General features: G+C 51.5%; 1 protein-coding gene across 4 annotated transcripts in view; it reads right to left on the bottom strand.

The window, feature by feature from the left end:
* LOC135901211 (Krueppel-like factor 6) overlaps window positions 1-14,118 on the bottom strand; it is a 397,383-nt gene that overhangs the window by 101,609 nt on the left and 281,656 nt on the right. Inside the window, exon 1 of one of the 4 annotated variants that reach the window (XM_070531072.1) lies at window positions 5,911-5,950. The exons of the other annotated variants lie outside the window; for them this stretch is intronic. Coding sequence (XP_070387173.1) covers window positions 5,911-5,935 — 25 coding nt within the window. The 5' untranslated portion in view covers window positions 5,936-5,950. Of the gene's footprint in view, window positions 1-5,910; window positions 5,951-14,118 lie in introns of those variants that run through there. 4 annotated transcript variants of the gene reach the window in all.

The following is a 14,118-nucleotide window of genomic DNA, read 5'->3' as shown; positions in this document are numbered from 1 at the left end:
AGCGCTAGTTAGGTTCCGGGAAAACGCTTTCACTGTACTCCACCACAGTTGTGAGGCTGGATTACGTTTGAAGGCGGTATAGGTAAGAACATATTATATATATATATATATATATATATATATATATATATATATATATATATATATATATATATATATATATATATATATATATATATATATATATATATATATATATATATATATATATATATATATATAAAGTTTGAAACTATCTACATCAGTAAAATTATGGCTGCATCGGAAAAATAACGAATACGTCCTCTTTTTTACAGTTTTCTTCGTCCTGCCGATAAGGAGGCATTCATGCTTGATTTGATCGGCCAGAGTGGCAAAAATTTCGCGAAATCATTTCTGTGAAGAGCTAAGCGCATATTATATGATCTATTATTGATAGGATCAACTGTACAAGTTATGCGCCCGTTTATTTCACTTGATAGTCTCTCATCAGCAAGTAAAAGCACACGTCACGTCAGATTGTGGCCACAGACCGCTAACAATACGTTATTATACGCCTCTGTACGCATTTTACGAGTCTTACGGCCGATCAAGTCGCACAGAGTCCGCAGCAGTGATCAGCGATGCTTTCGGGTAATCATCGAGCGCCCCCTACAGAGGAAAAAGAAAAGACAGAAATCAGCCCTATACACCGTTTCTAGGACGCGCCGATACCTGCCATGCTTGCTGCATGCATCAGGGGGTTCGACAAACGAAGTCAGTGGGTTTACGTGCCACGTAGTCTCATCGGCTGACGTCACGCACCAGGGAACAAGGCGCCGGCAGAAAGACGGTCGGCAGCGCGTGGCCCCTCTCGTACTTCGCGCGTGGCACGTGAGATTTGCGCTGGCGAAGCGGGTCAACGAAAGGTGAAGGTTGCCGCGCCGCGGGAGATTCGGCGAGCGCGGTCGCCCACGGTGCCGACGCGTGGTTGGCAAATTCTCGTTGCTTGATACGGGACCTCGTCTGGAAAATGCCGACGTCAGCAGTCCCCACGAAGCGGCACGACCCAACTGCCTTAGCAGGGCCAAGGAGTATTTGAACATCTGAGCTCAACATTCGCCAGCCACCTTTCGACACTCGGGTTGTACTGCGATAGCCAATTATACGGGCGCTCGAAGCGCATTCACGGCGTCGTCGCCGACATCGTGCTGCCCCGCTATCAACGGCGCATGCGCGGAGGTTTAGAGGGTCTCCGGAGACGCGCAGTACACAGCCTGGCTGTAACGAAGCGGACTGCACCCTCAACACTCCGCTCAGTGGTGAAACCATGAGAGCGTTCTGCCTCCCGCTCTGCTGGCACGAGCGGTGTGCGCACGCACACTACACTCTAAAAAGATGTTTACACCCTTTGGGTTATATTTTGTCCCGAAACAATAATCGCGATCTGCCTTGCCCGCATTTCCTTTCTTTAACGCTGCGCGCCCGGTACTTCCTAGTCCGAACGGCTTCCGCGTTATCTGCTCGACACAGCATTCTCGACAGGAAAGCACCGAGTTTTCAAGAGAAGAATCGCTAGCAAGGCAGATGACGATTATTGTTTGGGGACAAGATAAGCCCCAAAGGGCGTAAACTTTTTTCTTTTGAGTCTATCGTTCCTGCCGAGCGTGTACGCAGCTGGGCCGCTATCTTGTACACGTTACAAGAAGGTACACGTATCTTGTAACGCCCGGTGTGCGCCCGAAGATACCAAGACGCGTCCAACACCTTTGGCGAGGTCGGACGCTGCCAGGGAACTTCGCCTACTTGCACGCAATAAGTCGCAAGATCTGTGGATTTCAAGTGCCTTCAATTGCAGATTAGGCAAACTGGTCCCCACGCTACGGCTACAACTACCTAATCTAGCCTTTCCCGCTGCGAAACAACCTTGCTGTGCCGCTTGTGGCTGGGAGTGGCGTTCACGAACGCATACTCCTACCGTATGGGAATGGCCGAGAGCCCGATGTGCGACTCCTGTGGGTGCGAGGAGACCATCGAGCACCTATTGTGTACCTGCCCTCGCTACGATGTCCAACGCCTTTCTCTGCGGGCAACTTTACATCGACTAGACTCGAGACCGTTCACCGAGTCAAAGATACTCGGACCGTGGCCACACCCGTCACTGGCTCGAAAAGCGATTCGTGCACTCGTGCAGTACTTGAAGTGCACCGGTTTAAGAGACCGTTTATAGTGTCCTTGTGTATGGTGTCCCTCCTACACGTACTCAGTGCTTACTCTCTCCCTTTCTTCCTCTTTCTATTCCCCTTTCCGCCATCCCCAGTGTAGGGTAGCAAACCGGATGCCGTTCTGGTTGACGTCCCTGCCTTTCCTATTCTTGTTCTCTCTCTCTCTCTCTCTCTCTCTCTCTCTCTCTCTCTGCACGGTGGCTGCCGGGAGCGCTTTTCCTTCTGCCCGGCAGAAGTTACCTTGCATCGCGCTACTCGCGTCGTGCCCGCGTTTATCTAAAACACCGTGCGAGGAGCTCAACGGCAACGCTAAACCTTGCTATCGCTGTCAATTGCCTCGCTGTTAGGGTGAAACAGCCAAATTTTTGTCCGCATTATTTCTATATATATAGCGATATGCGGAGACGCTACATATGACGAACAGTTGGCATTGATTTGTAAAATTGCAAGCTATATGCACTATGTATTTAAGGCCAATGAGTCGATACTCACACGCTAAGGGGGGCGATATTGGAACAGGGAGAAGCGAAAGAGATTGAAGCTTGATTATAGACACCGCGCAATATCATGACATGTGCGTCATGTAGGTCATGAGACAGCCGCCTATATCTTGGTGCTCTCATGGACGTTTCGTCAACTTGGTATGTACCACAATTGTCATAGTATGACAAGAGTGCATGACGAACATAAATGATAGGTCATGACATGCGTGTCATGTAGGTCATGAAACAGCCGCCTACGTCTTGGTGCTCTCATGGTCGTTTCGTTAACTTGGTATAGGCTCACCGCACACTGCTTCGCATAGCATCGATTCCCCATATAGGGCGTGGGATATGCCCGCTTTTTCTGTTAGTCACCAATGTCACCAATGTCAGGCTGTAGCTCTTCGGCAGCTAGACAAGCAGGTAAGCAAGTAATGACATTAATTGTTAATACCTGAAGTACTTAGTGATATTTCTTGAGCACATGTGTAAAGAGTAAAAGGTGATAATAGATATATTTCGTCAATCTAATTAGTGGCTACAAAACTTATTTTACTTCCTCAAAGTAGTTATGACCAAGCGCGAAAAGGTATTACAGAGGAGTTTTACTATTGTAAAGTACGGCGTAATGCCTTTCGCACTCGTCACACTAAATAAAGCTGCTAATTTTCTCATCATGTTTCCAATGTCGTGAGGTGCCGCTGATTGCCGATTTCAAGTGACTGATCTCTTGCAAAAAGTAAGAAAAAAGAAGCGAGAAAAGACAGGCGTTGTTCGAATAAAAAAAGAAATCAGTTGGCAGTCAGCGCCTGTTCTGTGGTGTGTTTGGCGTGCGTTTCTCGGTGTGTCCTGACTTATACTCGGTCTTTCAGCTTAGTTGTAAAGATGAACCAACTAGCCTTCACCAAGACGTTACTGAAAAAGGGAAGTCTATGCCACAGGCGTGCGCTGGTGTTGACTATCAAGAAATGCGTTCATGTGCAATCAACGTGTCTAAGCCGGGCCGTGTCCTGAGCTTTAAAAATTGCTCTTGGAGACGACATGTAGGAACCAACCAGTCGCTCGAAGACAAAGTCGGCAGAGTTGACGGACGACTTCAGATGAAGGAGCCCATTAGGCAACCGTCAGATAAGACCTATCGGAAGAACAAATTTAAAGGATCGCTCAGAATATACTACGCACAAAGCGTAACGAGCCATGAATGAGAAGGAGAAAAAAAGAGAAACAAACCACCTCACGCCGCGAAATGTGTTTTTTTGCGGACGACGCGTATGCCGGCCGTGCAGGTAGAATCAGTTAGGCCTCTCAAGGTTAGAGCTACTCGGGGCGTACACACTATTCATTCCGGCGCGAGAGCCACCACGGCGCCGCGTGCAGCCAAACTAGCAAATGCCACGAGGCGTCTCTGCGTGCGTGTGTGTGTGTGTGTGTAGTTCATTTTAACCAAGGCCGAATGAGTTAGACGACAGGAAGCCGCTCAGTCAGGGACGCAGAAATAGCGGCGGGTCACATGAAAAGCGAGATGCGCGCAGACGTGCTCTGCAAGAGGAGACAGCCACGCATGGCAAAAGAAAGAAGAAAATGAGCGAAAAAAAGAAAGAAAGGACGACGCCTCGTGTGTGTGTGTGTGTGTGTGTCAGAGCTATTCACTTACGACAGCACTCGCCGCGCGGCGGTGCAGCCAAGCGACAACGGTTTCGAAACGAGCAGTCGACGCTAGAATAGCAGAAGAGCTGCGCTGGCAACTATGGCTCATCTTGCCAGACATCCTCTTTCGCAGAGGATATCCTGCAGGCAAAGAGCCGCTGAGCCCAAAGCAATCACCAGGAGAAAAATGTATCCAGGAAAGGCAAACCATGCATCTACAACGTATCAGCTGCGTCACTCAGTGACGGTTCGTCAGGTGATGTTGCGTAAGCGGGAGTGCCGAGTACGTTCCACACTGAAGGCCGCGAACGACAAGACCGAAAACAATTACCCGGTAATACCACCGCAGTTTCCTGCGCGTTCTACTTGCTTGAAAAAGATCCCATATCATAGTTAACCTATAGTCGCACAAGAACGCCTTGCCGTATGCTCAGTAAAAAGGTTGTAAAGTTATACGCTTAATTAGCTGCCCTTCACAATCTCTGTCACGGGACTTAAAGACACCGTCGCATCAGCACCGGTGACTAAAAAATCCTTAAAAGAGCGGCTTACCATTCACTCCGCTTGGCATATGAATTTATGTTGTTCACTCACGAGGCTGTTAAAAAATTCGAATTATGGGGTTTTATTTGCTAAAACGATCTGATTATGAGACACGCGGTAGTAGTCTGGTATAATTTCGACCACCTGGGGTGCACTTAAATCTAAGCACACGGGTGTTTTCGCATTTCGCTCCCATCTAAATGCGGCCGCCATGGATGGAATTCTGTCCCGCGACCTCCTACTTAGCAGGCCAACACCATAGCCACTAAGCAACTAGGCGGGTAGTGGGTTGTTACGCAAGGCGTCTAAACACAAAAGACAGCATGTGAGTTTTAGGGAAGATAAAACGTATTTATATAAAGTTTGATTCCATTGAAGGCCTATCATGCCTAGGGCCCGCACTGGCAATGCATGTAATATGCTAGAGCGATTTGTAAGAGCAGTAACAGCGCGGGTCGTGATACAAAACACGGGACTGGATCTAAGACTTGAAGTATTCTGATGTTAACAGTGAAGGACTGGCAATAATCTCACCACTGTTCTAGCCATCCTCCATCCTTATTTCGTTTCCCTTTTCCCCTCACACAATGCGAGGTTAGAGCACACAAGCTCAGACCGACTCTGCCTATCTGTAAATAAAATAATGTATCTCTCGCTCTCTCTCAGGCACCGGCCAGTGATATCAAACATATCATTAGCAAAAGCGACTATCCGTATAAAAAACATTTCTCACGAACAAATAGCTTTGTTAGTTCGGCCCCATGGTTCTCACGTATTATCTCTAGAAAAAATAGAATTCACAAAGCTTTCAATTCGCAAAGAACTACATGTTTGTCATGGACTGAGGTCGCCCACGCTAATCATACATACACTGTCACGACAGCCTGGCGTCCGTGATTACGAACTACTCTAAAACACGAGCCCATTGATTGATTGATTGATTGATTGATTGATTGATTGATTGATTGATTGATTGATTGATTGATTGATTGATTGATTGCACGTTTAAAGCTTCAAGACGTCACCGGAGTTTCGAATATATAGAGACACCGTACCGTACAATGGCCTGTAGCACAGCATCGATTCTGGCCGCCTGGGTTTCTTCAAGTGCATCCAGTGCACCGTACACTGTATTGTTTTCGCATCCCGCCCACAATCGAATGTGGCTGCCGTGGCCAGGAATTGAACACGCGACCTGGCGATCAAGCAGCAAAATGGCGCACCGGCTGCTTTATCAACACGACACTGAACACGTACGGCACGTTATAAATCAAGTGACGGCATGCAGTGCGGAGTTATTGGCGCTGAATGGGCTCCGGTCACCGTGATGTTCACGCAAGCAATCGAAGAAGCTGAATGTACGCGGTTGAAGCAGCCGAAGCGCGGTATAGCGATGCTAATTAGCCGCATCTCCACAGAACGCCCGTTTGCGTGGCCCTCAGCTGTTTCAATGGCCTGTCTCTGCTTCCGCAGGCGCAATTAGAACGGACACGCCGCAGTGGCTCGCCGATCAAAAGAGCGGCCCCATCGTACCGCCACTATGCCAGAGGCAAGAACCCAAGCGGTAAAAGAACAAAGGCGCGCCCTGTTTGGCGTGTCGCGTGATTCTGCATGCGGCCGCGGCGCGCGATAAACAGAGAGGATCGCTTGTTCAGGAGTGTGAGTCAGCGCGGACGAATCCGGCGCTGCGCCGACAGAGCGTCAACATAGCGCGGAAGATGGAAGAGGGGGAAAAAAAAATAAGAAAACAAGAAAGGGTACCGCGAGGCAGCATCGAGTATAGTGCGTATAGCGCGCGAGTGGACCCCGGCGACGATTACGGCGTGGCGGGCGCGTGGGCGCGCGGCCAAGGCCTCGCGCGGCGCGAATGTATGTACGACACGGTGCGTTTGCGGGCGGGCGGCATCGTGCACCGGGGCTTCCGGATCTCCATTCTGCAAGCAGGTCGCGTGCGCAGGGCCAGCGCGCCCATTCGCGAGTCCCACGCATGCAGCACGAGGACGGGCGGGCATATGGTGTCATCCTTCCTCCTCGAGCGCGCTTCTTCGGGCACTCGACGTTTTCTCGGCTGCAAAACAGATCGCAACTCATGCTGGGCACGTAGAAATAATTACCAAGCCCGGTGGGAAATCAGCGAGCGCCTATATGCGCGCTAGGACTGGTGGGCCCACGAGTTCGCCTAACGAAGCGATGCCTCGCGTGCCTTGGACAGTGCGGCGCACTCCCCGGGCGCGAAGGCGAGAAATCGGAGCTCGACAGGGAACATCGGATTGGAGAGCTCGTCAAGGAAATCTCGGCGACAAGCGCGAGCTCCTTCTGAGCGAGACGAAGCGAGAACGGCACCGACCTCGAGCATAGATGCCTTGGCACCGCGCAGTGGCTGACGAAAAACAGTAACAAGCACGCGCGATATGAAGAAGCCGCAGCGCCCGTCCTCCTTTGACGTTGCTTCGCGCGAGGAACAATAAGAGCGAACCTGTGTCTTTCCGGAACAAAATAACGCGACCGCGCGTGTGATGGTATAAAACTAGAGAAAGTGACAGAGTGAGGATAAAACTAACACGAGTAAAAGAGCAGAGTGAGTCCCGTTTTCAGAAGTAGCAATTCGCATATATTATATACGCACGCGCGCATAGTGGAAGGCGCGGGCAAGCGAGAAGCGCGTAGAGGGCGCACTAAGCGAGTTTCTGGTTGTGCCGCTAAGAAGACAAGCAAGCAAGCAGGAATGCGCCCAAAGCGTTATCCAATTATGTGTCACGTTCACACGCGGGGAATATGTCCGTTGTTTTTCCGCTTGCTGTTCGCTTCCCCGTTTCAGTTTTCTTTCCCGTTCGACGCTTCGCCGTTTCTTGATAAGCAGAAGTTGCGGCGAGAGAAGAAACGCGCGAAAAACAAACGTAGTGCCGTTGTTTAGTTTCCGCTGCCCTCCTCGAGTGGCGGCCCGTAGACAGGAGCGCATAGCAAGAGGGGGGAGGGGGGGGGTGCACAATGCGGCGGGCGTGATACGAGCGCGATAAAGCGACTGCCAGGGCCGGTATACTGGTGGAAATATGCCGCTCCAGCGCGGCCAACTTGGTGTTGCCGATAAGAATGATTTAACGGTCGCGCACTTAGCGAAGAAAAAAAAAAAAAACTTTTGCCCGCTGCTCGCACGAGCGGCCCCTACTGCGCGCTTCTGATGCACGTACAGTACGTGCGACTGAACCGTAATGGGTTGCGGCGCACCAACTGAAGTAAGGGCGACCACAGTGTTGCCTTTACACGAACAGCAAACACAAAGTTCTCACGCGTTCGAAACTGCGTTCTGCCCGGTTGTTACCGGGGGACCTGAACAAAGCTAAACTTGTTCGTCTCATCATGCCCTAGCTGCAAGCAATATACAGCAGACGACAACTGTGCTTGGAAAACGCTTTCACGCTAGGAAAGGGCGTTCTCGCGCTGCTGCAAATGCCGAAAGGCATCCGTTAATCAGAGACGGAATGTGGACGCTTTCACTCTGCAATCATAGCAAGGGCAATCAATCGATCGCACAAACCTGCGTGATGTGACCGAGTGATGATCTCGGATTTCAGTTTATGCAAATTATTCATATTTCAAACTGCGCTCTCGTTGCGTTACACTTGTTTATTTTGAAACATTGGAAGCACGTCTCGCATCGCTACTCATGAGTGATAAAGAATAACGCTCCACGAGAACTGACACTGTTCAGGATGATCGACCTCAGCGAGGCTGCAGTTTTTGTATGACCTTGTCTACATTGAGCTTCGTGTCAAGCAGCCGGCACATAGCCGACTATATAGTGTTTTGCGCTCCGCTCTACACTTCCTCGGAGCATCCGAGGGCGCAAAAGCACGTCGACTGAAGTGGCACGATAAGCAGATTTCAAGCACATGCGCCGCGATCGACCCCTCTGCCAGAAGCGTGCGCCAGAGTTAAGGAGAACGAAAACACGATAAAGGAGCCTTCACCAAGCGGGTCAAGCGCGCGCAGGAGCTTTGGTCTTATTTGCGGAGCACCTCCCACTCCCCGACCTTCTCGAGAAAGCCCATTCAAGCAGCTGTTTTCGACCCTAGGCAAGGGGAGCGCGCCCTGCACATCAAGCGGCAGACGGCACGCGCCGCTAAAACGGACGCCCTGACGCGGAGGGCAGTTTCACTCAACAGCGGCAAGGCGCGCACAAAGAGCGGGACGAGGAAACGGCAGCGCGCGCAAGAAAATGATAAGCGAACAGGAGGAGGAACTCTGGCAGGTTCACTTCCCTGGGATGCGGCTGCAGGCCGGAAATTTACTGGAGCCTAGAAGTGGCTCGGCGGCCAAGCGACGCAGTATTGCCTTGTGCTTGTGCAAAGAACCGTAATTCTCGATCTCAGGCGGAGACAATTGCTCGCGCGTCACACACGACGCCCATCTTTCTTCTTCCGCCGCCAAGCTGGAAACAATGAGTCGCCAGTCAAGGAGTAGGGGAAAAGGAGGGAGGTTGGTAGGGGGGTGGGGGGTGACTGTCTGCGGTGCTTCCTCCGTGTTTTCTGACTGGCAGCCCCTCTGTAATGGATGACCAGACGTTTAATTACTCCACCGTTCGCTTCGCCTCTCCCGCCGCAGCTCTGCGGAATCTCCGGCCGCTGCCCTTGGTCGCCGTCGCAGTGGAGGCAGCGCGTCGAACCACTGGGCCATGCCACCGCCGGTGCCTCCTCCCTTTCAGTGCGCCATTAGCGACCGACCGTGCAGCACGACGCCGCGAACTTCTTTGCAAACACTGCGGAGTTGAGGGAACGCACCGAAAGAAGCTGGCCTTTGAGACTTCTTAAAACTGCCCTTCCCAAGCACTCCTGTGATTCCAGACTGTCCCCTTACAGCGAATGCATTCATCCGTAATGCCTCTTTTTCGAGTCGGCGCACTTGTTTTCGTAGTTCGTATACGCCGTGCAGGAAGCGAGACGTCGATAATAATTGTGGAGTGGTTACGAAAACAGAGGGAGCCAGCCAACCAAGGCCTGCCGTGTCAAGGATTGCTAAGGAAGGCTGGACTGGGCCGCTTCACGATTCGTGCAGTGATATTTTGTGGCATTAATGGCGCTGGCTGGTACGTGCGCCTCCAGCAAAGTTTCTCGTATATACGTTTGCGCTGCTGCATGGTTTGCCCCGTTTCACTCCCAGACGAGCCTGGACATGTTTAATTACGCACGAACAGCTGGTTTTCATAACTACGGCGTAGTTTGAGCCGCACGCGATTTCTCTCTCTCCCTCTCGTATCTTCCTTCTTTCTTTTTCTCGACTTGTTCCCCTTTGCTATTCCGGTCGTGCGGCAGGGAACGCTTTAGCGAGCGCCCAGAAGGCGCCCGTGTGAACGAATCGGCGGCGCACGCCGGTGCCAGCGGCAGCAGCCCGGAGCTCGGCGCCGAAAACGCCGCGCGCGGCGCCGTAATGCGCCTCCATTGCGAACGATCGCAGCCTCTCCTCGCTCCCCGGTCGTTAGGGGTTGCCTAATGCCTCCTTCGACGCGCGTTAAATGACTTTGCGTCTCGGCCCAGTCTCGTATTGAGACCTCGCGTCGTGGGTGCTTTGTTGTCGGCAGTAATTCATTCCGACGGAGCGGCCCTCGCTCCTTGGGCACCGAGTTTGGCGGTGCGAGCCGGAACGAGCCCTATCGGCCGGCGATAAGGCGTAAGAGGTACTCTGCCGCTAATCTGCGGTGGAAGCCGATCGCCAGGGGTCGCACGTCCAGTCGGCAGACGGAGCGAACAAGGAAGTGCACACGTGGCGCGAGCCAGGGTTTCAGGCGGGGCAAGTCACCGGCATGCGACATGCGGAAATGCTCGGCGCGTCCACCGCAGGCGGTGCGACCCGCGATGTACTAATATACACGTAGCCATACTTTCGATTTCCTCACGCAGGACGAAATACGCCATTTGCATGCGTCGCAATGCACCGTTTCTATCGTGGCGCTCAATTTCTTCCTTTAGTTTCCGTGTGCAACGTATACAAATATGATTAAACGTGTTGTTAAGCAAAGCATTGAACGTGACTACTTGAGACTCGCGTTTCTTGCTACCTGTGAAAATTGTTCGGAAATTCGACGCTTACTCAAATCGTGCTTTCTGTAAACTTTAGACGCCGGCTGTACATTCACATTTCAAAGCTCTCAGTACTTCTGTTTGGCTGGAAACAATGTTTTATTAGCGGCAAACATGAAAGCCGAACTTTCCATCTTAAGTTTCGTGCATATTATAAACCGCGACGTTAATTGCACCTATACGGCTTGTGACATCATAGAGTTTGCTGCGCTGCTGCGTACTTGGGTCCCTTCCGTGCCAAAGAGAGTCTAAATAAAAGCTACCAGTTTCCGTTTTCGTTGGGTATACAAAGTCCAGTATAATATATTTTATTTAATGTTAAACTATCAACGAGCCTGTGAAAGACGCTTCCACAATCTACGAAGTCACGAGAACTTGCTGCGGAAGCATCAACGTGCCATTCCTAAGCCCTTTTTTACGTCACTTTCTGGCATATAGCACCACTGTTATCGGCTTAGCGTCCCTTTATGGCGCAACGTTGAAGGAGATGATTGCATAGAAATTGACTAAGCGTGATTGCTAGTATTCTTCAGCTTCAATATTTCAGCACGGACGGTGATGCGGTGTCCCTTAAACTTGTTCTGTTAGAAGTACAGATGACGTCAGGTCTAGCAACCTCCTCCATGATTTTCGTTGCCTTACATATACAAACGTTTGTCGAAGAAGAGAAAGCCTTGTTTGAAACGTTTCCACAAACTATTTCGGATACGTTTAATTAAGTTGAAAATTCTTAAACCAGAGATAGTTTAGAATGGGCCAGTGCTGCTTCGAACCTTCGATAGACGATCGAGGCCCTGGCAGGTGTAAGAACCTATTACCGTGCTCGGTGGAAGAGAGAGAGAATGAAGGACATTTACTTTTTCACATAACACGTTACTCAAATTAGACAGAATAAATTGTGCGTCGTGCTCTATATTAATGATATCACGGCACAATAATCTATTAGGAAGATACCCCACTCTTCGATGACATGCTGGCGTCACCAAATACCCTTCAACATTACAAAGAATGTAACACAAGTCAGAAGCCAGGCACCGTGAACTTTGACACAGGGCAAAAGAGTAAATTAGGAAAGCAGTACGCGTGGTTCGCTTCCACTCAACCGAAATAACGTCGACGCCGAACAAGAGTGAACTCGCATACAAAACTCGCAGAAATCGCGCTACCTACAGCGGCAGTGCGGTCAAACATACAGTTTTTGCGTAGAATGTTGCACGAGCTTGTTTTATACATCCCACACCAAACAATGATGTTTACTGACGCTTACAGAAAGGCACAGCCTGCATGACTAGCAGTTCAGAGCTCAAGAGATCGATCGCTGGAGTGTGAAGCACTGTTGAAAGCGAAATTACAACTTGCGGGCGCTTCGCTTTACTTAGCACGTAGCGACGCAGGGAGAGAAGAAAACTGAGTGCCCGTCCACTCTATGAAGAAGGATGACCAGCGAAGCTGTGTACGTGGGCCCCTTAATGGAGAACTGCACCTCCGCCGCGGGCCGGCGCGGCATTTCACTATCTTCGGGACCGGCTCACGTATGGAGAGTGTTTCTCGCCTGCTTCACTTCCGCAGCGGGTCCGCCCGGTATTGTACTATCTTTGGGACTGGCCCACGTATGCGGTTCCTCCGCCGCGGGTCAGCTCGGCATTGCACTATATCTTTGGGATTTTTTTTTTCCTACACGCGCACACGATAGTGGGGAAAGTATGTTCCTTAACAGCTTCGCTGTAAAAAAAACAAAATAAAAACAAAAAAATCACACGACCGCACGCAGAGGTTTACTCCCTGCTTCATACGCACGGAACACTATTTCTTGCTGTGCGGCACGCAACAACTCACAGGCTTCGCTTGTTCCTCCGTATACGCAGCCTTGACTTGACGCAGGGCGTCTACGCTTCGACGACTCAGAAGCCCCCAAGGGCTGAAGATGGCGCCTCCGGGGAAGCAAACGAAAAAAAAAAAACAAGAACGGAAAGCGTTGTCGCCAGAAATAACGGAAAGAAAGAGCAATGGAAAGGGGGGGGGGGGGTGCAGAGCATGGGTGCAGCGTCGAGAAAGCATCGTGGCGGCACGCGCAGGAAGAGGCGGGAATTGGCTGGAAAAGAGCGTCGCGTCGAGCTGGGGCCCCGACAGGCGGCGCAGGCCGCGTTCGTACACTGCACGGCGACTGTGCGTAGACGGCTGCGCCGGCCGTTGGGTGCCCACTTCTTTGGTCGACACAGACATCCTGATTAGACACCCGATCCAGCCTGAAGGATCGACGGTGCCAGTAGCACGGGTTCACGCCGCATGCAGTGTTTGCCGCTACAAGACGTGCAGGGCATACAGAAAAGAAGGAAGAAGATACGAACTTCCAGTGAAATCTCGATCCCTTCCGAATAGGTGTTTGAGGAGCTCACCCTAATGACAAATTCACGGAACGAAAACAACTTCAGTAAGGCTGAGAATAGGCCTATTTAAGCCGAGAATAGCAGAAAATTTTCCTCTTTCGCGGTGAGAACGAGCACTGTCGTACTATTTAACCATTTGTATTCGAGCCTTCCCCCCGACATGCTGAAACAGCGGGGCTGGATCGGCTTCAGCCTGCCACTGATGCTTGCCACTGAGGGTAAGCCATGTGCAACGCAGGACTGGTGCGGGGAACAAAAATGAAGTAGTAAACAGTGGGTCGCTCGAGTCGACGGCGTCCAGGATGGCAGAGATGCCGGGGAGCAGCGGGGAGGGAAGACTGCTGGCGAAAGAGACGTGGCCTCGATTCGCGACACTGGAGTCGTCGCAGTCCGCCAACGGAAAGCGGCAGTTTGCTGCGCGACAGCCTCTTCCGTCGATTGCAGCAGCGGTGAGAGGAGGGGGCGCGTTGTCAGCCGAGAGCGCGCGGGATGTGACAAGTGCGGGGGACAAGGATGGCACTCCGCGGCGGCGTGGGCGGCATAGAGGAAGGGGGATGGGGCGTGGGGGGAGGGGGGGGCGGCACCCGCCGTCTTCTATACACCGCACGCACGCATGCACAGACGAACGCACACGCCGGCTCGATCGGGACCAATTACGCAAGACTGGCGCTCGGCGAATACACAGCGCTATAGATTGACTCCTTCGGCTCTTCGGCGTTGATGCACGATGATCGGCACTCCCGCGGCCTTCCCTTTTTCCTCACCTTTATTTTTCTGGCACCCTACCCGGCGCGCATCCTGA

This window comes from Dermacentor albipictus, chromosome 1, assembly GCF_038994185.2.
Source record: "Dermacentor albipictus isolate Rhodes 1998 colony chromosome 1, USDA_Dalb.pri_finalv2, whole genome shotgun sequence".
NCBI lineage: Eukaryota > Metazoa > Arthropoda > Arachnida > Ixodida > Ixodidae > Dermacentor > Dermacentor albipictus.
The sequence above is the reverse complement of the archived record's forward strand: the minus strand, read 5'-3'. Positions and strand labels throughout refer to the sequence as shown.